The 25,284-nt window shown below is 47.2% G+C and overlaps 1 protein-coding gene across 2 annotated transcripts in view; it reads right to left on the minus strand.

The window, feature by feature from the left end:
• Nucleotides 1-25,284, minus strand: part of LOC138823635 (E3 ubiquitin-protein ligase RNF220) — a 234,908-nt gene that overhangs the window by 38,467 nt on the left and 171,157 nt on the right. For both annotated transcript variants that reach the window (XM_070017059.1, XM_070017060.1), the window contains exon 3: nucleotides 984-1,116. In XM_070017059.1, coding sequence (XP_069873160.1) covers nucleotides 984-1,116 — 133 coding nt within the window. The remainder of the gene's footprint in view (nucleotides 1-983; nucleotides 1,117-25,284) is intronic.

Below are 25,284 nucleotides of genomic sequence, written 5' to 3' on the forward strand. Positions count from 1 at the left end.
AAGGCTTAGCCCAGTTCTTTCTTTTTTTTGCCAGTCATGGGGCCTGAACTCTGGGCCTGGGCGCTGTCCCTCAGCATTTCAGCTCAAGGCTAGCCACTCTACCACTTGAGCCACAGTGCCACTTCCAGTTTTATGCTTATGTGGTACTGAGGAATCGAACCCATGGCTTCATGCATGCAAGGCAAGCACTCTACCACTGAGCCACCTTCCCAGTCCCAGTTCTTTTTTTGGTCAGTCATGGAGCTTGAACTCTGGGCCTGGGTGCTGTCCCTCAGCTCTTCAGCTCAAGGCTAGCCCTCTACCACTTGAGCCACAGTGCCCACTTCCAGCTTTTTCTGTTTATGTGGTGCTGACAAATTGAACCCAGGGCCTCATGCATGTGAGATAAGCAGTCTACCACTGAGCCACCTTCCCAGCCCAAACGTGACACATTGGCCATTAAAACCATTTTTTGTTGTAGTTTTTGGTTGTGGGGCTAGAACTCGGCCTAGGAGCTGTCCCAGAGTCTCTTTGTGCTCTCTAGCACTCTACCACTTGATTAGACCAGTTCTTGAACAGGGACAAGGATGTAGGCACATGCCTGAACACATTCTCAAGATTATCATCTCTCAGTCCTTGAGATTCGTGGAGGAAGTACTGCTCACTCCCTTGGATGGTAGAACCAGGCTGGAGGGGACGATGGGCTGGAAAGGCTTTAAAAAGAAAATCTTCTGGAAGACTCCATATGGCAGACCTGAGCCTGTGGCAGTGTTCCCTGTTTAGCTCCCCTGTATTCTTCTAAAACTGGAAAGGTCACTTTCTTCCCATTTTTCTCTCCCAAAAACTAAAGCAAGAAGAGGAATGGTAAAACCATTCAGCTGGAGAATGAGTACTGAAAAGGGAGTACTGGAGAATGGCTGAAAACTCCAACTTCTCCATACAGGGAGGGGTGAGACCTAATGGCTGGAATCCCCCAGGGGTCAGGCTCCTCATAAATGGCTTACCTGGTGGGCAGCTGGGCCAGTTGCTCAAGTTCCTGCTCCATATGTTCCTGCAACTCGCTGGGCCTCAGCAGGACTTGGCAGATGGGGCAAATCGGGGCCTGGCTGTCAAACAACGCTGCTGCTTTCTTCTTGCCTGGCCAGGAAGAACAGACACACATGAGCCAGGCTAGTCCCTTGAGGAAAATCCAGTATCTCAAGTCTCTGACACAAGTCTACTGCTGTCCACTAGGGATTTTTTTCTCTCTCTCTGTGTGTGTGTGTGTGTGTGTGTGTGTGTGTGTGTGCGCGCGCGCGCGCGCGTGCATGCATGTGTGCTCATGCCAGTCCTACGACTTGAACTCAGGACTTGGGTGCTGTCTCTGAACATTTGTGCTAAAAGCTAGCATTCTACCACTTGAGCCACAGCTCCATTCTGGCTTTTTTTTGTGGTTAATTGGAGGTAAGAGTCTCATGGACTTTCCTTTTTTATTTATTTTATTTTATTTTTTTTATTTTGTCTGTTGTGGGACTTGAACTCTGGGCTTGGGCTCTGTCCCTGAGCTCTTCAGCTCAAGTCAAGTGCTTTACCACTTGAACCATAGAGCCACTTCTGATTTTCTGGTGGTTTATTGGAGTAAGAGTCTCATGGACTTTTCTGCCCGGGCTGGCTTTGAACCACGATCTTCAGATCTCAGTAGTTAAGATTATAGGCATGAGCCACCTGTGCCCAGCTCTCTAGGGATTCTTGACCTAGAGGAAGGGTGAGCCTGAGGCTCGCAGAACCCATGAGCATCACTCTCTTTGCAGCTCCAGAGCTCCAGAGGCTGTGATCATAAACCACGCCTCCTCAACCAGCTGCCCCTCTCAGAAATCTATTGGGACACAATCAATGCTCTGTGCAATCAAACGTTGATCACTCCATTTCACACATGTTTAATCATACCATCACCCAGATTATAGAATGTCCCTTGTCCCCATTCTCTTCTCACTGCTATCACATTCCCCAGATTGAGGAGAATGGAGACAGAGAATGGGAAGGGATTCATTCATGAAGTCATTCAACAAACATTCCCTCTTGCTTGCTGTAACCAGACCCAGTGCAGAGCAGTGGGGTCCTACAGTGGAATCAAGTCTAGTCTTTGCCCTTCTAGTTTCGTGAGAAAAATCAACAGGGACCAAGTGATTTCCAGGGTAGCATTCTCTCCTTTCTTTACTTTTCATACATTCTGTGTGCTAGATGATTTCATTGAATCTGTGGCCACAATTTCCACCAATACCTTGTTGACTGCAGACTGTCTGAGGCTACTCTAATCCTTCTAGGCCTCTGTGTCCAAATACCTAGTGGACATCAATGCTTGAGTGTCATATGAGTGTCTGAAATTGAGCTCTTCAATATCTTCACCCCTTTCAAACCTGCCACTTTCAGTAATGTCCATGTTGTCTTTTTGTTTTGGGGGGTGGGGTGTCCTGAGGCTTGAACTTGGGGGCTGGGCACTGACCCTGAGCTTTTTTCTGCTCAGGACTAGTGCTCTATCACTTGAGTCACAGTTCTACTTCCAGATTTTTGCTGGAAATTGGAGAAAAGAGTTATAGACTTCCCTGTCTTCAAATCTTTTTTTTTTTTTTTTTTTTGTCATTTGTGGGGCTTGAACTCTGGGCCTGGGTGCTGTCCTTCAGCTCTTCAGCTCAAGGCTAGCACCCTACCACTTAAGCCACAGCACCACTTCTGGTTTTCTGGTGGTTAATTGGAGATAAGAGTCTCATGGACTTTCCTGCCTGAGCTGGCTTTGAACCATGATCCTCAGATCTCAGGCTCCTCAGTAGCTAGGATTACAGGTGTGAGCCACCAGTACTTGGCTACTCTGCCTTCAAATCTTGATCCTCAGATCTCAGCCTTCTGAGTATCTGGATTATAGACATGAGCCACTGGCACCTGGCTTAGCAATGTCTATTTCTGATAATGGTACCTTCATTCATCTTGTCACTCAAGCCAGTAACCTTAGCATCACTGTGTGCCTTTCATTTGTTTTCCCACCCTTCTCACATTCACTCATCTACCACATCCTCTCTTTCTGCTTCAATATTCTTGGAATCCATATTCTCCTTATTTAGGTCTCATAATTTCTCCCTTGGATAACCTCATGGGCCTTCTGCAAGCCTCACTGATTCTGAGCTCTCTCTTCAATATACCTCAAATAGTGTATACACAGAACATGAGCACATTGGACACTGGCTGGGAGCCTGAACTCTATTCACACTCTGTCACTAATGGTAACTAGGACAAAAAACCCTAGAAAGAAGCTTGCAGGTGGCCTAATTCATCTTCCTTGAGGAGCTGAGCCCCTTTCCCTTCCCCCATCCAGTGCTCTAGGTTTGCTTATAGTCATGGGTTTGAGGAACCTTATTCATCTAGAAACTTCCTTAGCTAAGCATAGAGGCTCTAACTAATGGACTTCTTCAGCTTGAATCTTCCTTGAGTCTTCCTTTTGATGCTTAGAGAGGGTAAGATAAAAATCAGCTTTCAGAGAGATAAAGTCTGTGCCAGTGGTGGCCAAGATGGATAACTGAGTCAGTCTGCCAGATTAAACACAGGATGCCCAGTGAAATTTGATTTCAGATATATGATACTTTTTTTTTAGTGTAAGTATGTCCCAAATATTGCACAGGACATATTTATATTACTATTTTTTTCTGGAATCAAATCTGCCTGGGTGCCCTGTATTTTTATTTGCTAAATCTTGCAGTTCAGGCTAAGCATAGAACCCATTTCCATGTAAACCAAACTCAGGAGGATTATGACTTTCCTAAATACTGGGATTGAAGTTATCTGAGGGCTCAAAGGAGAGGAGCAATTCAGCCTGGATATGTGTTCTGGGAGGAAAAAAAGGAAAAGGCTTAGCCAAAGAAGTAAAATTTAAGTTGTACTTTAGATGTATAACCAGGCATGGAGCTAGTGGCTCCTGCCTATAATCCTAGCTACTCAGGAGGCTGAGATCTGAGGATCATTGTTCAAAGCCATCCTGGGCAGTAATGTCCATGAACTTCTTGTTTTTTGTTTTTGTTTTTGTCAGTCATGGGGCTTGAACTCTGGGCCTGGGTGCTGTCCCTCAGCTCTTCAGCTCAAGGCTAGCACTCTACCACTTGAGCCACAGTGCCACTTCTGGTTTTCTGGTGGTTGACTGGAGATAAGAGTCTTATGGACTTTCCTGCCTGGGCTGGCTTTGAACTGCAGTCCTCAGATCTCAGCCTCCTCAGTAGCTAGGATTACAGGCATGAGTCACTGGTATGCCCAGCTGAAACTCTTATCTTTAATAAACTGCTCAAAAAAAGTTGGAAGTAGAGCTGTGGCTCAAGTGGTAGATTGCTAGCCTTGAGTGAGCTCAGGAACAGTGGTAGATTGCTAGCCTTGAGTGAGCTCAGGAACAGTGGTAGATTGCTAGCCTTGAGTGAGCTCAGGGACAGTGCCCAGGGCCTAGACACACACACACACACACACACACACACACACACACACACACACACACACACACACACACACACACACACACACACACACACACACACACACACACACACACACACACACACACACACACACACACACTATACCGTATACCAGGTATGGGATGGGAATTAATGAATGAATTAAGGAATAATACGTTATGATTTCCTTGTTGGCAAGGGCCACTTCTAATTCACTTATAGGTTTACCAACAATTAATAGCAGGCCTACTTGACCTGCTATTGTTCAATGATATTCAATGATGAAGCAAATGAGGAAAAGAGGAAGAGAAGGAGAAAGATGGCCATAGGACAGGTTGTCCTCAAAACCAGATAGCTGAGATGTCAGTTATGGAAGTTTTTTGTTTTCCAGCATGTAGGTAGGTATGAATCCAGCCTGTGTGGCTAAGTCCTGCTTTCATGAACGTTGATGATTGTACCTTAGGTGTTCATGCAATGCTGGAAGGCAGTAGTGAATAGAAGAAGCAGATGTGGCCTTGGTCTGAGAGGTGAGAGATAAGGATTCTAGTCTCAGTGTTGACCCTTAGTTCTTTACAGTCAGCCAATTTTGGAAGTGAGATCCTGGGAAATCTCCAGGACAGGACATTTTACAAATAGGGAAATTGAGGTTCAGTATTGGATAGGACCTTGAATGCCATTCTTGATCTCATAGCTTTATTTACCCCAGCAAACATTCATAAATCAAGTATGATTGTAAGGGAAACTGGAGTTCAGAGATAAATAAAACACATTCTTGGCTTCTAGGAAATCACAAAGTAGTGGGAAAGCCAGTGACTGGTCAGCATTGGCCAGAGCCATGAGGGAGGCAGGAACAATGAAGGGTGTATGAGAGGACAGGAAGGTGGCAAAGGGGTAGGATCCTTCATACCTCAATGGGAGGTATGAAGGATGAGAAACGTCAAGATTCAGCTTCCTTAAGTCCTGGCTTGCAAGCCTGGGGGCCAGGTATCAGTGTTCCCACATACTTAGTCTCATTTGATCTGCTTTACTACCATGTGCTTTTTCTGAACTTAGCCTTTGTTTCCCTATCAGGATATTGGACCCTCTTTTTGGCTCCCAGCTGTAGGATCAACACTGACAGGAATCAGCCTATAACATCCATCCCATCCCTATTTTCTCAGAGGTTAGAGTGGCAGATGTCAGTATAGCCATGAGCCCCCTACTTTCCCTCCCCCGCTGTGTTCCCTATAATTTTATATTGAGACCTGTGGTCATGACGTGGATTTTACTGCACTAACGACATGGCCTGCCCAGGTTTAATGACAAAATCCATACTCTGGCCCTGGGCCTGCTCCTCGTTTGCATAATTCCCAGAATACAGCTCCCTGAAGCTTTTGACCTGGACCATTACAGTGGCCATAAAATGGGCCATAAAACCGCTGGGGATGGCCAAAAGGAGGTGGGGAGGGGGGCTGTGGTCTTGCTGGGGTGGGAAAGAAGCCCTCCACCCTCTTCTCTTCTTGTGCTCAGGAAGAGTCATCTTCTGGTGCTTCTTTCCCACCAGAATCTAGTTCATCTCAGGCTGATGAAGGCTCCCAGAAATCCTCAGTAGGTTACCCACTGGATGCAGGAACCCCTTCTCCAATACTGCGGGCAGCATCACAGGTGGGCTGCTGGAGCCCACCCGAGGCAGGTTGTCACAGAACATCCCTCACACCTGCCTTTGACAGTCGCTCCAATAGCTGGGTAAGGCCTTTTGCTACAGGTGGGTCTAGGTTATTCAGTCCTACGGTGAACCCTGTCCCTCTCTAGGAGGCCTGGTTCCCCCAGGGGAGGTTAGGAGACAGGTTGAGCTGGCACAGTGGGGCGCGGAGGGAAGCACGAGAGGATGGGGACAGGGACTAGGTCGGGCTGTCAGTGCTAAAGATGATGAATGGGGGAGGTGAGGCGGGAGGCCCGGTGTTATCGGCAGTGGATGGCGGGGCGTACGGGCGCTTGCCGCTCCTGCTAATCCCCGGGCGCTGCCTCAGCCCTTGCACTGATAACGAGGAAATGGGACTGACAACAATTTTTAGCTGAGAGATTCTTCACCAAAATGCCAGGCGGCCGGAGGTCTGACAGCGCCTGATTGAGTATGTGAGTGTGTGGGGGGAACGCCCGCAGCCCCCTCCTCTCCCATGCAAAGATGGATCGCTCATTCCGCCTCCAGTCCACATTCATTACAGCCACCCTCCCCACCACCCCTGCCGCTGTAGGGCCTGCCACCTCCACTTGGCTTTCTGCCTGTGTAGGTATCTCCAAAGCAGGAGGAGGGCTAGGTGTATGTGGGGGAACCCACCCTCACAGCCCAAAGAGCAAGGGTTGGGAGTCCTTGTCTGGAGGTCCTTTGCCCTTGGTGGGCTGCTACGTGCCTACAGGAAGGCACTGGCGATGAGCTCTGACAAGGGATTGGCTGGTTGAGTAGAGAGAAGAGCTCCAAGCCAAGGCAGCCCTCATCTCAGTAAGGGACAGGCTCCAGCTGGCCAAATCTTTTAAGTCTTACAGCAAGGCCTCTGGTACCTGGGGGCCTAGATCAGCCCTCTGCTGCCCTCCTCTGTTGGGAATTACTGACCACCAGGAACAGGGATCTTATGACCCACACAGGCTACTCCTTTTCTGCTATCTTCAGTCTCGTCACTAGACCACTAACTCATTTCTGTCCTTGCAGCTCCCTAAAATGTGACTGCCTCTCCGTCTTGGCCTGTTTTTCTTCCCAGTTTTTTTTTTTAATTTTTATTTTTGAAGGTAAGCAGTAAGTTTATTTGAAAGTGAAAGGAAAGTTGAAAGGAAAGTAGTAGGAACTCTCCATTTGGAGAGGAGCCCCAAAGAGGAATCTTCCTCCCTAGTTCTGGAGCCTGGGGGTTCCATTCTTGCTTCTCTGTCTAAGTAGCAATTCCTATCTCTAATATCTTTCCTCTATAAACCACAAAAGGCATGGCTTGACTGTCTGGTGTCTGACTAGAGATAGGGAACATTACAGTGAGGGTGAACCTACTGACAGATGGCAGTGGAGGCTGGGACTTTTAAGAATATGTGATAGCTGGGCACTGGCGGCTCATACCTGGCTCATACTGGTGGCTCCTAGCTACTCAGGAGGCTGAGATCTGAGGATCCTGGTTCAAAGCCAGCCCAGGCAGGAAAGTCTGTAAGACTTATCTCCAATTGTCCACCAGAAAACCAGAAGTGGTGCTGTGTGACTCAAAGCTGTAGAGCGTTTGCCTTGAGCAAAAAGAGCTCAGGGATAGCTCCCAAGCCCTGAGTTCAAGCCCCAAGACTAACAAAAAACCAAAAATCCAACAATAAAAAAACCTGAAAGTGTGTCTGTGTGTATACACACTTGTTTCCTATCCTTCCATCCTCCAAAAGAAGGATCTCCATTTTCTAGTGACCAAGATGCAAAATAGAACTTTAGGCAGAATTCAACAGAGTTGCTTATTCTTTGTATAACCTTGGGCAAATCACTTAACAATTCTGAGCTTTATATCTCCTTGTGCAAAGTAGCACTAATGATCTACAACTCCCAGGACTTTTGTCACGATTAAATTAAATCAGAGCTGTAAAGAGTTATTATTGTTTCTGGTTTGTTGACCATTGGTTTGTTGTTTGTGCTTATATCTACTTCATCCTTATGTCTGCCTGGCCTTGCCCCTTATCTAGCCTTCTTCCCTGTGATGATGAAAATCAACTACCATTCAGTGGATACCCAGGCCCATCTGGCCCCTGTGTAATTCCTTCTGCTATCCATCCATGTATCTTACTGGTCTGTAAGTCAGGCTTGGAAGGAAGAAAATGAGTTCGGTTTTAGATGTGCTTAGTTTGAGGAACTGTGAACATGCTGAATAAGCACTATATGCAAACCAGAATTAGAATTACAGGCCTGTCATACAGATAAGATTGAGGTTCACCACTGTATTTGCTATGTCCGAACAATGTCAGTCCTAGGATAAGTACTCAAGAAAAGTTTACTGAATGAATAAGTGAATGACATTAAGAATAGGTGAAAGATCACATAGGGTAAGAAGAGCCTGGAAGAGACTCAACTAATAGGTGAAGCAAGTTTACATCATCAAGGACTAAGAAGCAATAAAGAGGTAAGAGAAAAATAAAAATGTGATTTCACTGAAGCCAAAAAAGGAAGTTTTGGAGTGTGTCATCAAGAGAGTCAAATGTTGCTGAGAGATCAAGATCATCAAGCAAAAAAAGTGCCCCATCCACATATCCTATCATATGTAATACAACCATCTTCCATCCTCTTCACCCCAACCATCATCAGTCCAAACCATCTCAAACGACTCATCTACTCTCCTCTTTTGCTCATCTCCTTCCTCTACTCTTCAGAAAACCATGATTGGCGCCTCTGCTGAATATGGGACAGGAAGAGTTAACATGCTGACAGACGGCATTTTTTACCTTCAGTCAATATGAACAAGGCCCCAAGACTATGATTCCAAACATCTGGATTTCATCAATATGTGATCTGTCATCGTATATTGGCATTCCCCAGTCCCCGCGCCAGAGCAATGCGGCTGGTTTTATTAATACGTCAAATACATTATCCGTGTAATACACTTGTCTGGCTGGGGCCTCCCGCTGGGGCGGGGCAGCGGATTTGAATGTATGATGAATCAGTTTGCATTACATGTTCGTAAGTCATCATTTGTCAGGATTAATAGGCATCCCTGGTCGAGAAGGTGGGGGTAGGGCAGGCAGGGGAGAGATGTGTATTTAGCTGTAGCCTATACATATCTGCTGATGCCCAGGAATACTCTGAAACAGCTGAGTACCCTCTTGCCCAGACCAGACCACAGGATAGTAGCTGGTGCTCAAAGGTGACTTTTTTTAGCAGTTCTAGTTGGAATCAAGTAGACCTATTTGTCTCTGCTTTGGGTTTGCTAAGCACCTGAAAAGATATGTCAGGAGCTATTTGCACACAACAGCTAACTCTTACCCTTTAGGATTCAATCTAGAATTCCTTCTTCTAGGGAGCCTTCCATGATCCCCCCTGACTGTGTAAGCTATCTCCTCTGTATTCTCTTGTACTGCATTTTTCACAGCATTTGTCACAGTTACTATTGCTTCATATGTATCTACAGCCTGCCTGCCTGCCTGCCTGCCTGCCTGCCTGCCTGCCTGCCTGCCTGCCTGCCTGCCTGCCTGCCTGCCTGCCTACCTGCCTGCCTTCCTTCCTTCTATCTCTCCCCACCCCACCTCTGGTTGCTTTTTGAGACAGAATCTTGCTGTGTAGCTTAGTAGCCCAGGCTGGCCTTAACTTGTGAGACTCTTGTCTCAGCCTCTCAGTGTTGAAACAGCATGCCTGGCTTCAAATTGTAAATTCCTTGAGGACAAGCATTAATTTGTTCACTACTATAGCTTGAGATCTAGCAGAGAGTAGGACCCAAAGTAAGAGAGAAGTAATAGTAGTATTAGAAATCAATAAATCTTTCTTTAATTAATGACTAAATGATATTGACCTTGTCAAATCCCCAAAGATACAGACATTCTCCCTAAAGATGAGGGCTTTCTCCCCCACCCTGACTGATTTAGCTGGGTCATCTATCCTGCTGCAAGTGCTTTTTTCATTTTTATTTGTATCTGTTCTTCTTTCTATGAGGCATTCGCCCAGCATCAGGTTCCATACATGTGGCATATATCAAGATGGAATACACAGGGGTGACAAGTCATGCCCTTACCATCCTCCTTCCTCTCTGCCTGCAGAAGCTTAGATTGACACCTCCCATTCCACATGGCCTCTTACAAGAACCTGGCCAGTGCTCTGACTCTGATGATCGATGCTATTGTCTTTAGCAATACACTGGGGCCTGACTGAGTTACTGGCTGCTGCTGGGTGGTCAGTGGCAAACATCTGCAGGGCAGCCAAGTGAAGATCAACCTGAGGACAGGTTTAGGTTTAGACTTAGGCCCAAGCTGAAGAGTAAAGAAAAGCTCTGAGAGCCAGGTGACAGTGGCTCACGACTGTAATCCCAGACATTCAGGAGGCTGAGATCTGAGGATCAAGGTTCAAAGCCAGCCTGGGCAGGAAGGTCCGTGAGACTCTTTATTTTTTGGAGGGGGGGGGGTCCAGTCGTGGGCCTGAACTCTGGGCCGGGCGCTGTCCCTCAGCTCTTCAGCTCAAGGCTAGCGCTCTACCACTTGAGCCACAGTGCCAGCTTTTTTTCCTTTTGCTTATGTGGTGCTGAGGAATGGAACCCAGGGCCTTAAGCATGCAAGGCAAGCACTCTACCACTGAGCCATCTTCCCAGCCCCTGTGAGACTCTTATCTCCAATAAACCACTCAGAAAACCAGAAGTGACGCTGTGGCTCAAGCAGTAGAACACTTGCCTTGAGCTGAAGAGCTTGGACAGAGCCCAAGCCCGGAGTTCAAGCCCCACAACTGACAAAAACAGAAAGAAAGAAAGAGGAAGGAAGGAAGGCAGGCAGGCAGGTAGGCAGGCAGGCAGGCAGGCAGGCAGGCAGGCTGGCTCTGGGACAAGACACAATCAAATCCACTAAGTCCTGGTCATAGTACCCGAGCCTTTCTTTGCTATAGCCAAATGCACCAGCTGACTTGTTCAGAGGCTGGTAAGGCTTCAAGGGACCACAACTATTTCACAATACTGATTCCAAATGTAACAATAGCTTTGTTCTTATGGAGCTATGCCTCATTCTCCTCCTTGAGCTAATAATTTCCAGACAAATCCTTGCATTGGGCTGGGCCAGTGGTGGGTGGGACAAGGGGGGCCTCTCAGTATTCTCTGGGATTAGGATTTGCAAATGGCAGTAAAGAAAAATATCCACATATGGACCATACATACCTCTAATCTCCAATGTCTGGACACACACAGGTGCTCACACAGGGTGGGCACTTTTTTTTTCCTCCCACATCTAGGCACGCATACACACACCTGAGCATCTTTGAATACATTCAGGTGCAGCCTGAGTTATACCTGCATATTCTCCCAGGCATACCTATACACTCTCCTCTCCCACCAGTGCCTGCCTTGCCATATAGCCAAAATGCTAAGATTGTTGTGTTTAAAGTAAAGGAACTTGAAGTGTGCTTTACCCCCTGCTGGCTCTGACTATGGGCTTATAAAAATGAAGTGGGGGGCTGGGAAGGTGGCTCAGTGGTAGAGCGCTTGCCTTGCATGCTCGAGGCCCTGGGTTCGATTCCTCAGCACCACATAAGCAAAAAGAAAAAAGCTGGAAGTGGTGCTGTGGCTCAAGGGTAGAGCACTATCCTTGAGCTGAAGAGCTGAGGGACAGTGCCCAGGCCCAGAGTTCAGGTCCTACAACCAGACCCCCCCCCCCAAAAAAAAAAAAATGAAGTGGGAACCTCCACAGCTGTGGGCAATAAATCCTGAATGGTTGAGAAGGAGGGCAGGGTTACCTGCTTTCTAGGCGGATAGGTGGAGCGTGGAGGCATTGCTGACAATGGAGACTGGATGGGCAGTGGGCAAAGCTACCTGGCCTCAAGCATTGTCTGTTGACCCAGTCCCCGGTAGGTGCCTCCCGGCAGACCTGTGTGGTCAAGGGAACCAGAGCTCTAGGCAGCAAGCAAGGGCTGAAAGTGCAGCCCAGGGAGGTAGAGGAAGAGAAGGGTTGGGGTGGGGAAGAGTGAGCAAGACAGCCACGTGCTGCTAAGGCTGAGGGGAGCCCTCACATCTGGAGATCAATTAGCATCAATTACTGACTTCATTTAATTGTCGTCCAAGATGAATTTGTCATTTTTAGCTGGGAATTAATGGGAGACCTTCACCTCTCCCTGGCAGTAGCAGCGAAGCCAACAACGGTCACCCCCAGCCTCCTGGAGCCCTGCTTCGTGCTTGGGGCAGGGGCAAGCAGCTTAGTGGAGCTGAGGCTTCATGGGCAAGCTCTAGCCCGACCGGCTAGAGCCCAGGGCCAAGGAGGAGGCCATGGGTCCTGGGTAGCAGTCCTTTGCTGCCTCTGGCTTCAGCCAGAAATTAATTTGCTGGGCTGAGCATGTTTACCTTTTCCCAGCAAAGGCGAGACGGTAAACAGCGGCCCAGCGGCTGAAATTGAATTGATAACTGCATCCACGCGCCAGATAACGCCTAAAATAATACGCCGATAAGGAAATTCGATTTGATTTGTTGCTGCGCATCAGATTGGCCCCATCTGTAGCTGCCTGTAATCATTTTCAATTGCGTTGGGAAACCTTATTTGTCCTTAAATATTTCTGTCATTTTTCATTGCTGGCGACAGATCCTTGGGCAGGTGGCAGGGGTGTGCTGCCTCTGTGGGCGAGGGGCGGTGGCCCAGGGAGGAGGAGGGGGGGTGCGGACTCGGGAGGGAAGGAGGCAGGGAGCAGGCAGCCGGGCGGTGACAGCTGTTCCTCCAATCAATCACACTGTCGACAGGGAGGGACGACTGGCTGGCAGAAATTGAGTTTGCCTCACAGGGGACGATTGAGCAAATTAATAGCCCATTAGCCAAGCAGTGACCTGAGAAATGAAGGCACAGGGGTTCCTGCTCGCTCAGGCCGGCTGGGGTGGGACAGGGCAGGGGAAGGGTCCAGAGAGGGGACAACCAGAGAGGGAGTGTGGGAGGAAGAGAGAAGGATGGATGGATAGATGGATGAGATGGGAATACATGTATGGGTAGAGTGGGGGAGCAGACAGTGTAAGAGGGAGACCTCAAGTTGGGGAAAGAAGGCTAGAGATATGGAGAAGTCCCAGGAGTGATGCTCAGGACAGGGGTGGAGGTGGCTTCGGTGGATGCCTCTCTACCACTGATAAACTCCCCCTACCCACAATCCTGTGCTGTGATGCCCTTCTCGTCCTCCTTCCTGCAATGCTGGCCTATCCCTTTGCAAGGTAGGATGCTATTGTCCCATTTCTGTGCTGCTTGTTCTGTGAGGTCAAGTCCCACCCCATGTCCTACCTTATTCTGCTATCCACGTTCTCTACATTTGCTGAGAACTTTGATAGCTCTCTCATTTAAGCCTGGTCAGTGCTCTAACTGGCTCAGCAGCTTCACCACCACTACCTGCTCCTCCTCCTTCTCTTCTTCTCCCCTCCTTCTCCTTTCTCTGCTTCCTCCTGCAGGACTTTCAACAGCCTACTGTGCTCTGATCTAGAACTCCCTCCCCTCCAGTCCTCTCATAGTCTTGGACCTATTAGACCTGACTCTTACTGTCTCTCAACTCTCAAGCCTCCACTCACTCATGCCTGAAGCCTGGATAGCACGGTGTATTACTTCAACACCCTCTTGTCAACATATGCTCTTTGCCTTTTCCACCATCCAACCAGTTTCCCTTTTGTTTCAGACCCAGAGGTAGCTATGTGCAGCTGGGGTAAATCACAGAACCATGCAGATCTGTGCCAAGTAGTCCTTAGACATTTTCTTGGTTAGCTTTGTCTCTCCTTTCCCACAGAGGCTATATTTCACCATCTCTCTTACTAAGGGACTTTGGTTCCTATTTCAATCTGAAGCTGGGAATCCTGAGGTGTGAATTCACTCAACTTCTCTCAACTCACCTCCTTCTTCCCTCCACTTTCAGTAGGAGTGGTATTCACCTTCCTGTTTTAGTTTAATCTCTTCTCCTGGGCTCCCTTCTTGTAGAACCCAGTGGAGATTTCCACGTGGATGTCCCACAGGCTCTTTGAGTGCAACATGCCTGAAATTTCAGGAACTTATCTTCCTCAGGTCCTGCCCTCCTGATTTCTGGTTCAGTGAGTGGCACCACTATCTGCAGCCTTCCCTAAATTGATAACTTGACTCTTATTCAGGACCTTGTATCCAGGAAATAAACAGCTGTTTATATTTCCATCTCCAAAATGCTCATCACAAATCTTCATCTCCTATTGTTCAGGCATCTCAGCTTTAAAAACAAGTTGTTTTTTTTTTAACTATGATGTCTCTCAGCACACATTTCTTTCCCCTCTCATCTACTGCCTTCTATATAGATAGAGGGAGCTTTTCTTTTCTTTTTTGTGCCTCTTACTGTTTTTCTTGTTTGTTTGTTTTTGCTTAAGCCTAGCATTCTCCCACTTGATCCACACTTCTATGTTTGGCTTAAAAAAAAAACAACAACTGGGCTGGGATGTAGCTCAGTGGCAAAGCGCTTGCCTAGCAAGTGCAACGTCCTGGGTTCGATCCCCAGTACCAGAAAAGAAAAGACAAAAAAACCCAAACAAACAAACAAAAAAAAACAACAACTAGCTAATTGGTGATAAGAGTTTCTGAGATTTTTCTTCCATGGCTGGCTCAACTACAATCCTTGGATCTCAGCCACCTGAGTAGCTAGGATTATAGGCATAAGCCACCAGTGCCTGGCAGGAGCTTCTTAAAACACAGGTTAGAGCCCAGTGCTGGTGGCTCACACCCTGTAATCCTAGCTAGTCAGGAGGTTGAGATCTGAGAATTGAGTTTCAAAGTCAGCTTGGGCAGCAAAGTCTGTGAGACTCTTATCTCCAATTAACCACCTGGAAGTGGTGCTGTGGCTCAAAGTGGTAGAGCACTAGCCTTGATCAAAAGAGCTCAAGGATACCACCAGGCCTTGAGTTCAAGCCTCATGACTGACAAGACAAACAAATTACCCCTCCCTCCCTGCCAATTAGATCTTACCATTCGTTACTTAGGATCCTTTCCTGTCCCCCTCCAAAGCTCACAGCATAAATTCCAAATTCCTTATCATATAGTCCCCACCCCAGCCTCCTCTTAGCTCACATCTTTAGCAGTTCCATGTGCTATAGCTAGCCAACACCCAGCTTTTCCTTTTTATTCCTACTGCCAATAATATCCATGATAAATATGTCTTACTGATTCCTTAAGACCATTCTCAGCCAACACTTCCTCTTTGAAGCTTTCTCTGATGGTTAATTACACTATTTCCATGCTATGTTACTTTGCACAACTACAGCTTCATCACTGCAATATGAAACATTACACTTCAGCATTTATCCATCTGTCTTACTTGCCATGAGCTCCTTGAGGGCAGGAGGGTCATCTGATTCATCCTGGTACATTTAAGACATGGTCTGCAGTTGGGCACAGAGTGGGTACTGAATCATTCAGTGGCTAAGTTAGTGGGAGGAGGACCTGAAGGGCCTGTGGGGAATATCTGGAAAGTGAAGGAGGAGAGTAGCAGAGTGTGGGGGTGAGGGTGATGGGAAAAGTTGAAGGAAGGCTATGATGGTAATATTGAAATTTCCTTTGGTTTAAATGCAGCTTTGTTTATGATGAGTGAGATTGAGAGGCCTTAAGGTTTTCAAATGTAGATGCTCTCAAAAAATAATAGCTCTGTGGCTCAGGCCTACAATTCTAGCTCCTCAGGAGGCTGGGATCTAGGGATCTTGGTTTGAAGCCAGTCTGGGCAGGAAAGTCTGTGAGACTCTCTCCAATAAACTACTCAGAAAAAGCCAGAAGTGGTGCTGTGGCTCAAGTGGTAGAGTGGTAGCCTTGAGTAAAAGAAGCTCAGAGATAGCGTGTAGGCCCAGAGTTCAAGCCCCAGGACTAGAGGGAAAAAAAAGGAAAAAGAGAATAGCTCCATCTGTGTTCTTAGTCCTCAAATATCAAGTGATCATAGACTAGTGGGAATTTCACAATGAGCCTGTGAAATTGTAAATTCCATGTCCAGAATCATGGACAGACAGATACATGCACCAGGACAAATGGATATCCATGTGCTCCTGGAAGGGCCCTGGCCACCTCTAGCATCCTAGAACCAGCTGCAGATCTCCATGCTGGCCTACCACCCTACCCGGAACCCCTGGGCGGCGTGTGCTCTCTCTCTCAGCAATTTCTCTACCCAAGAAAGCTCTAAGGGTTTCAATTACCGGCGCGTGGGATTTAGTGCCCTGGGCTTCTCTGACTGGAGGAGATTTATTTGAAGGTTTAGTGTCGTGGAGAATTCACGTCTTCACTCCCAGGAGCCCAGCTTCCGTCCTGAGCCCCTAAATCAGGAACCAAGATGGGCTATTGTCACTTACCGCATTAGCCTCGTTAGCGGGACCAGGAGGGGTGATTAATAGCAATGCACACACAGCCATACTGCTCGCTGCGGCTCCTGCTGCGGCTCCTGACCTGGGAGGGGGTGGGGAGTGGCTGAGCCTGTTCGTGGATGACAGAGGACTCTGGGATTAGCCCCCTCCCCCATTGGAGGCCGGGCCCTTCCAGATGTGGGGACAGTTCAACTGCAAGCCCAGCCTCTGGGCTTGACTCCCGGGGAGGGAGAGGGGGTGAGAGAGCAAGGCTTTGTGGAGATGGAGGGGTGAGTTTCTTGTTTCTTACATTTCCCAAGCTCTGTAGGAGGGCATACTATTGGCCAGTGATGAGCCAAGAACTGTGAGCCTGTCCATTGCCCTGAAGGGAGGAGGTTTATGTATGAGGGGCAGGCAGGGGTGCACCTCAGGATGCGAGAAAGAATGGGTGGGTGAGAGGGAGATAGAGGCTTATGAGTGAGCAGAAGAGAGGGAAGAAGGCTACTAGAAGGGATTTGTTTGTGGGAATGGTATGTGTGAGATGGAGACAGGGGTGTGTGACAAAGATACATTGTGTGTTTTGTGTAAGATGTGTGGCTGGGGGGTAAGGACATACCACCAGAAAGAAGGGTGGAGGGATATGATGAAAGCTGGCGTGTGTGTGTGTGTGTGTGTGTGTGTGTGTGTGTGTGTGTGTGTGTGTGTGTGTGTGTGTGTGTGTGTGTGTGTGTGTGTGTGTGTGTGTGTGTGTGTGTGTAAGAGAGATGTTTCTAAAAGTTTTGGAGTTAGGCCAACCTGAATTTGAATTTCAGTTTTGGCTACTTCATTCATTTATTTATCCATTCATTCAACAAATTGTTACAAAGCATCAAGTGGCTTTTATCTTCCATGCCACATTTTTCTTACCTATAGAAGAGAGAGACTAATGATATTGCCTAAAAGGGTGGTTGTATAATTCTGTCATGTGATTTATGGCAAATATCTTACAAGAAGACAGAATTCAGAATATGATGCATCTTAACATCTGGACACAGGTCAAGAAATGGTAGTTACAATGCTAGGTGTGGTCATGCATATCTGTGTTCCCAGTGCTTGGGAGGCTGAGACAGGAGGATGGAAAGTTTGAGGCCATCTTGGGCTACTTAGTAACCCTATCTCAAAAAGAACAGCAATGAAGAAATGGTAGTCACCAAGCTAGTGCTTGCTTGTCAATCCTATTCCCTTTCTTTTTCTTCTCTTTCCCTCCCTTTCTCAATCACAGTAGAGCCAGAGTATTAATTATTAGAACCAATTGACTGTTTAGACTCTGATGTTTTAACTAATCACCACTAATGGCAGGCACTAGTGAGCAATCACATTCATTTAGTTCTTAGGCAAACCTCTTCTCATAGTACAGAGCAGACCAGAGGGAGGAGAGCCAGCAATGGCTGAGATTTGGAATGATGAGGGTGATCTCTGCTGCCCAGAAGTCCTTCTCCTTCTGATAGCCCTTGGCAAGCCAGGCCCTTCAGTGGTGAATCAGTTGAGCCTTGCCTTGGAAGTAGTTTGGCTTCTCTCTCTATCTTTGCATGTTTCTGTTTCTGCTCTTTGGCCTCAGCCTCCCCTTTTGATTTAGAATTCTGTCCTGAGAGTCTCCAGCAACCACCACCCTGGACCAGAAATATTCTCTCCCTGCTCCCCTTCTCTGAGTGCTCTTTAATTGTCTCTCTTCAAAGGCCATTTCCAGAAAGAGGCATTCATACATCCACCTGTACAAATCCTACTTTCTCATAGGACACCAACCTGCTGTACTCCATCCATGTGGCTGAAGGCTTGAATGAAAAGAGAAGACAAATACGTGCCCACCAGCATTGCTGAATCTGGAGAGAAGGCCTGGGCTAGGGATGGGTCTTGAGCATCTTAAGGCATCTGCTCACTTATCCTGCCTTCTTTATATTGAGGCCCTATGTCTCAGCCTGTACACCACTGTTTTACACTAAGTCTAGGCCTAAAATACCTATTGTAGTCTAGCTGGGGAGGCCAACTCCCAAAATTTAGGAATGTCAGCTTTAGTTTGGATAGGCCAGCTGGCCCAGATGTCTTAGAGGAGGTGGCCTAGGTGCCCGTGACCAGTAGGTGTCGCTGTGGTTCCAGCACTGGGAGGGGGTGTCAGGCAGGAGCCCTGTGGCAGGTGCCCCTTGGCCTCCTCCTTCTGTATTACACCTACCTGTGAGGGAAGTCTTCACCTGGGCTTCTCAAACTAAAAGTACACAGAGAACACTTAAGGGTTCAGGATGAGATGTACATTCTGATTGAGCATCTCAGTCTTGGGGGCCCAAGGTTGCATTGCTTCCAAGCCCCTAGGTTACTCCCGTGCTACTGGCAAATGCCCTGTGTATAGCAAGGCCCTAAGCAACCTGCCAGTGGGAGGGACACTGACTCTACTGTGCTCTAAAGCTAGCCCTCACTCCTATTTCTAATGAATGATAGGCTCAGCTACAGTAGCATGAAGCAAGCAATTTTTAAAGATGCCCTAAACCAAAACCAAACCCTAGTTCTCTGGGTCAGTCTTGCCCTACCTCCTAGCCAAAGTTCTAAACTTAAAACCCAAAACCCATCCTAATTCTCCAAAATTTCCCCCATTTCAATTGGTTATCCCAAGGCCAAATGTTCCCTAGCTTCTCTGAGTATATCCTGGTCTGCTGCCACACTTGTCTTTGGATATCAGCCTAGGCCAGGGGTCATATGTCTGGATGAAGCTCTTCCTGAAGTCTGTACAGAAGAGCACCACAGTGTGGACATGCCACAGACCCTCCTCAGAAGGCGCTTTGCTGCTGGGGAAAATGGAGTCTTATTCTTGTTGCTCTATCCTAAGAGCTCCATTTCCTGGAATGTGGGAGGAAGTCTGCTCATTAGTTCCCCCCTGACTGAAGAAATTTGGCTTTATGTAGAAGCAGACAAGGCACCTTCCAGGGCTTTTTTTTTTTTTTTTTTTTTTTTTTTTATTTATTTTTATTATTTTTATTTTTTTTGTCCGGTCGTGGGGCCTGAACTCTGGGCCTGGGCGCTGTCCCTCAGCTCTTCAGCTCAAGGCTAGCGCTCTACCACTTGAGCCATAGCGCCACTTTCCGGCTTTTTTCTTTTTGCTTATGTGGTGCTGAGGAATCGAACCCAGGGCCTCGAGCATGCAAGGCAAGCGCTCTACCACTGAGCCACCTTCCCAGCCCCCAGGGCTTTTCTTTAAGGGACCTTTTCTTCCTTCCGTGTTCTGTCCCTTGTCTGGCTCTTCTGCGCAGTACAGAAGCAGAGTCTAGAAGTGGAACTGTGGCTCAAGTGTCAGAGTACAGGCTTTGAGCTCAAACCTGTAATCCAGGAGGATAAAATCTGAGGATCTTGGTTCAAAGCCAGCCCAGGCAGGAAAGACTTTGAGACTCTTATCTCCAGTTAACCACCAAAAAGCCAGAAGAGGAACTGTGGCTCAATTGGTAGAGTGTTAGCCTTGAGCAAAAAAAGTCAGGGATAGCACCCAGACCCCAAGTTCAAGCCCCAGTACTGGAAAAAAAAAAAACCCACCCAAACCAAAATAGAAAACAAAAACAACACCAACAAAAACCCAACCAAACAAACATTTAAAAAAAAATCCCGCCAAAGTCCAGAGTCCTGCAGAGGTGATAGGTTACAGGAGCTAGACTTTGAGAATATATCCTTCCCAAGTCTGACATGCTGTGTTTTAAGTAGGAATGCCGTTTTAAACAGGAATAGGAACAATCTGGCTTTGCCCTGCTATGGCAAACTCCTCAGAGGTGGCATAGAGGTGGTATAGGTGGGCCAATCAGTAAAGAGCCATCACTCACGCCGTGAGACACTGTGAAATTACAAATACCTCTACATGGATCAAAAACTGCAGCTTTCAAAAACTTTCTCCCCCCACCTCCCCAATTTATAAATACTTCTCCTTAGGAAAAGTGGCCTTACATTTATAAAGCACCTCCCTCCACATCTGTAAAAGGTCTCTACAGTTTTACAAATTACTTTCTTATCCACCATTGAAATAAAAGGTCTGTTTGAATACCTTAGGAAAGTTAGTTAATTTCTCTGTGCCTCATCTGTAAAATGGAAAGAGTAAAAGTCTCTGCTTTATGAGGTTATATACAGTCACTCAAATAGTGCCTGTCACATTTTAGGCACTATATGTTAAGTGTTTGATATTATTGAAGTTACTGTTATTATCCAGGTATATTTAGCACTTTAGGTTGAGAATATTTCTTTCCATAGGGAAATGTAAAAAAAAAAATCATTGCCTGGCGTCATGTTGCTAGTAAGCTTAAGAAAGAAATTTTAGCTAGGCACTGGTGGCTCATGCTTGTCATCCTAGCCATATCAGAGGCTGAGATGGAGGGCATCATGATTCTAGGCAGGCATGGCAGAGTTCACCAGAGACTCCATCTCAAGGGAGGAAGCTAGGCTTGATGATATACCATCATCCCAGCCAGGACATGAAACCTAAAAGTAGGTGGCTCATGATCCAGGCATACTTGTAGGCAGGAATTGAGACACTGTCTCAAAATTAACCAGTGCAAAATTATAAAGGCCTAGAGGCATGGCCTAGTGGTCAAATGCTCACCTAGTAAGCATAAGGTCCTGTGTTAAAACCCTAGTTCTGTAAATAAACAGGAATGAAATCTGGCTGTTGTAGTCTACAGCTGTATCTGAATATATGTGGCCAAAGGAGTCTCTGTTAGGAAGCTGAGGTCAGCTGGGCAGGTGGGTAATTCTAATATTCCCTGCCCTCATCACATCTGGGGATAAAGGAACAGGGAAGGGAGCCTCATCTGCTTAACTGAATCCAGGGCAAGTGATGGGTCCTGGGGAGTTGGCTTAGGCTTGGCCCTGTGTTGGGAGTAGAGATCTAGTGGGGGCTTTGCCCCTGGCTCAGTTCCAGGGCTGACTTATTAGGCAGAGAGGCATCAGGGCAGCACTGGGCCCAACTTCTTTACCAAAGACAAGTTCCCCTTCCTTCCTGCTTGCATCTTCTAATTTCTCTCTATAGTGGCATTCATTACCACTCTGGTCTGTCTGCTGTGTACTAGTACTTAAGTATAGGCAGAATCCCAGGGTCAAAGCTGAGCCAAATTTGGGGACAGGTTAGGCAAGAAGCCTGGAAAGGTGGAAAGTGGATTTTGGAGTCAGGAAGACTTGGTCTTGAAGCCAGCTTTAGCATTGATAGCCATATACTTCTGGGCAAGTACTATCAATCCAGCAGGTCATCTGTCCACCTAGAGTTTCCAGACATTAATACTAACCTCCCTGTTGCTTTAACAAATGTTTGGGAATGTCACATGAAGTACAGGGACTTGCATAGAGAGGAACTTTGCAGGTCTTGATGCCCTGTGGGGGAAAATTGTGGATCTTCTATGCCCTGGCAGTAGAGGTCAACAGAGGCTGATAACCTGGTGGCCTAGGGGAGCCTTCCCCTCACTCCCTAGTCTACTCTCCAGTTCCTCCACCCCTGTGGGCCTGGCCATTCCTCTGGCATAGTGGTCAGTGCTTAACAGGGCAACAGGAAAGCCTGTGTCATGAGGAGGGCAGCTGTGTAGGGGGTTGGGATAGAGGCTATATGTACAGAAGGTCCAAGACAGAGAGGCATCTGGGAGGCCTGGCCAGGCACAGCCTGTTACCAGCAGTGCAATAAGCCTCTCAGCCACCAACAGATCTCCCTGGCTGGAAGGCCCGGCACCAGAGCCCATAAGTGGGCTGTGGTCCTCAGATGGGGCCTGTTCTAGGGAAGGCCTCCTCCTCCACCTTCTGTCTCTGTCTTTTGGCCTAGCAGTCCAATCTTCCCAACACCCCTCCCCCTGCCCCAGCCCACTGCCTTATCAATCATGGGGCTTGAACTCAGGGCCTGGGTGCTGTCTCTGAGCTCTTTTTGCTTAAGGCTAGCACTCTACCACTTTGAGCCACAGCTCCACTTCTAGTTTTCTGGGAGTTAATTCGAGACCAGAGTTTTCACAGACTTTCCTGACTGGGCTGGCTTGGAACCATGATCCTTAGATCTCATTCTGCTGAGTAACTAGGATTATAGGTATGAACCACTAGCACCTGGAGTTCTCTCTCTCCTCTCTCCCCCCCCCCTCTCGTCATGGGGCTTGAACTCTGGGCCTCAATGCTGTCCCTCAGCTCTTCAGCTTAAGGCTGGCTTTGAACAACAATCCTCAGATCTCAGCCTCCTGAGTAGCTAGAATTACAGGCGTGAGCCCCAGTGCCCGACTTTCTTTTTTGTAAAATCATGATCTCTTCCAAACTTAGTTTTACAAAACCCTCAAATTATTTGGGTGTCAGTAAGCCAAGCTCAGAGACACAAACGGCACATATTTTTCCTCTCATATGCAGAAGCTAGATCTAAAGTACTGTGGGACATGATAAATTATATAGGATTCTAGGCATTCACACACAGTGGGATCAAAGGAGCATACTTTTTTTTTTTTTTTTGCCAGTCCTGGGGATTTTTCTCTGGCCTGGGCACTATTCCTGAGCTCCTTTTGCTCAAGGCTAACACTGCTAACACTCTATCATTTGAGCCATAGCACCACTTCCAGCTTTTTCTGTGATTAATTGGAGACAAGTCTCATGGACGTTTCTGCCCAGACTGGCTTTGAACTACAATCCTCAGATCTTAGCTTCCTGAATAGATAGGATTAAACGCTTGAGCCACCAGCATCCAGTCAAAGGAAGATATTCTTTTTTTTTTTTTTTTTTTTTGGTCCGGTCGTGGGGACTGAACTCTGGGCCTGGACACTGTCCCTCAGCTTTTTCAGCTCAAGGCTAGCGCTCTACCACCTGAGCCACAGCACCACTTCCGGCTTTTTACTTTTTGCTTATGTGGGGCTGAGGAATCGAACCCAGGGCCTCATGTATGCAAGGCAAGCGCTCTACCACTGAGCCACCTTCCCAGCCCCAAAGGAAGATATTCTTAGGAGAGGAACACAAAGGTGCAATGCTTATGTGCAGCTGATCAGGTAAAATAATATTTATCTAAATGAACTTGAGGAAATGGAAACAAGTGTTTTTTTTTTCTTTGTTGCTATTTTTGTTTTGTTTTTGTCTTGCTTGTTCTTGCTTGTTAATCTGTTTTGGGGAGGATAAGGAGGGGCACAGAAATGGAGGGCCAAAGGATGAACAAATGCAGCAGTGGTGTTCATTAGACACTATGTTGAAAATGAACTATACAACTTGTGTGGGAGGGAATGAGAGGGAAAACTAGGAGAGAGCAAGGGAAGAGGCAACATTAAAAAAAATAAACCCTTTTCCTGAGTCATGTAACTGTACCCCCTCTGTACATCATCTTTATAATAACAATAAAATAAAAAATTGGGTGTCAGACCTTAGGGGTTATGGAGGAGTAAAAGACCAGGCTCAGAAGCTCATAGGCTGGGTAATGGCTGGGTTCATAGACTGATGAGAGAAGGGCTAAGAGGGAAAAGAAAGCAAGGCTCAGAGGAAAGAGGCTTCCTGGAGGAGGTAGGGACAGAAGTCTGGAATGTGAGCTAGAAAAGGAAGGAAGTGGCTAGGAATGTGGCTTAGTGGTAGAGTGTTTGCCTTGCATGCATGAAGCCCTAGGTTCGATTCCTCAATACCACATACACAGAAAAAGCCAGAAGTGGTAGAGTGCTAGCCTTGAGCAAAAGAAGCTCAGGGACAATACCCAGCCCCTGAGTTCAAGGCCCAGGACTGGCAAAAAAAAAAAAAAAGGGAAGGAAGTATGGAGGAATAAGCAACAGAGAGATCAGGAAGTGGTCTATTGGGCCAGTGAGGCTGGAAGTGGGGAGGTAGGAAGGAGTGAGGGGTCCCTGCAGTTGTAGTCAGTGTGGCCTCCCCCCTAGGACTTTGTTTTGCAGACATTTTAGAGCTGGGAGGACATATGGACCCCATATGGTTGAGTCCTCCCAATATTTAGACAGGGGATTGAAGCTAATGACTAGAACAGTGCTTTGTAGACAATACATGGCCCTGGCCATGTCTCTGACTGCATCCTAATAAACCAGGCCTTGGCCTAGCACAAAGCAGTTTAGTCCTTACAGTATCTCTGTTTTACTGACAGAAGCTAAAGCAAGACCTGGTCTAAAGCAGGAAGTGTTTGGGTCCTGGCATGGATGGTCACCTTTAGGCAATGAGAGCTGTAGGGAAGAGGAACTCCCAAAGATTGGGAAGGGATCATCAAAAGGAAGCCCCTAGCTGGACACCAGTGACTCACACCTGTACTCCTAGCTACTCAGAAGGCTGAGATCTGAGGATCATCATTTGAAGCCAGTTCAAGAAGCTGGAAGTGCTCTACTTCCACAGGACTGTGGAGTCAAAGATGGAGAGAAAAAGGAACCCAGCCCTTTCCTAGTCTTTTCTTGCGCAGCAGGACCTGGTCGCCCCTGCTGTCTGCTTGGAATATGCTGTGTGGATGAACTGGGATTGTCTTGAACCACACCTGTGAATTATGGCATGGGAATCCTGTTCCCTAGCTCTGGCTTATGACAGAAAGTGAATCCTTAGAAGGCCCCACCTGGGCCTGCACCCCCACTACCTCAGAGCTATACACACCGGCCTCAATGTGCCCCATCATCCCTGGAAGTACCATTGTCCTCAGATCTGGTTTTGCCTTGGACACAAGATTGTTGTCCATTTCTCCTATAGCATTTTGTGTCCATTTGTGTCAGGGCCCAAAGACTGTACCCCTTCTCCATGTAGCCTTAACTTAAAGCAGCTGATGACTGAATCTCCTTCCCCTGTCTTCAAGCCAGAAGGGTTATGGTATAGAGGTCTGATCTTAGAATCGTCTAGAATCATCTTATTTCCAGTGACAACTTCCCTTGATACTTTCCAGCCTAGGTGCTGTTTATAAATATATATTA

This window comes from Dipodomys merriami, unplaced genomic scaffold, assembly GCF_024711535.1.
Source record: "Dipodomys merriami isolate MVZ:Mamm:240054 unplaced genomic scaffold, mDipMer1.0.p SCAF_121, whole genome shotgun sequence".
Lineage (NCBI taxonomy): Eukaryota > Metazoa > Chordata > Mammalia > Rodentia > Heteromyidae > Dipodomys > Dipodomys merriami.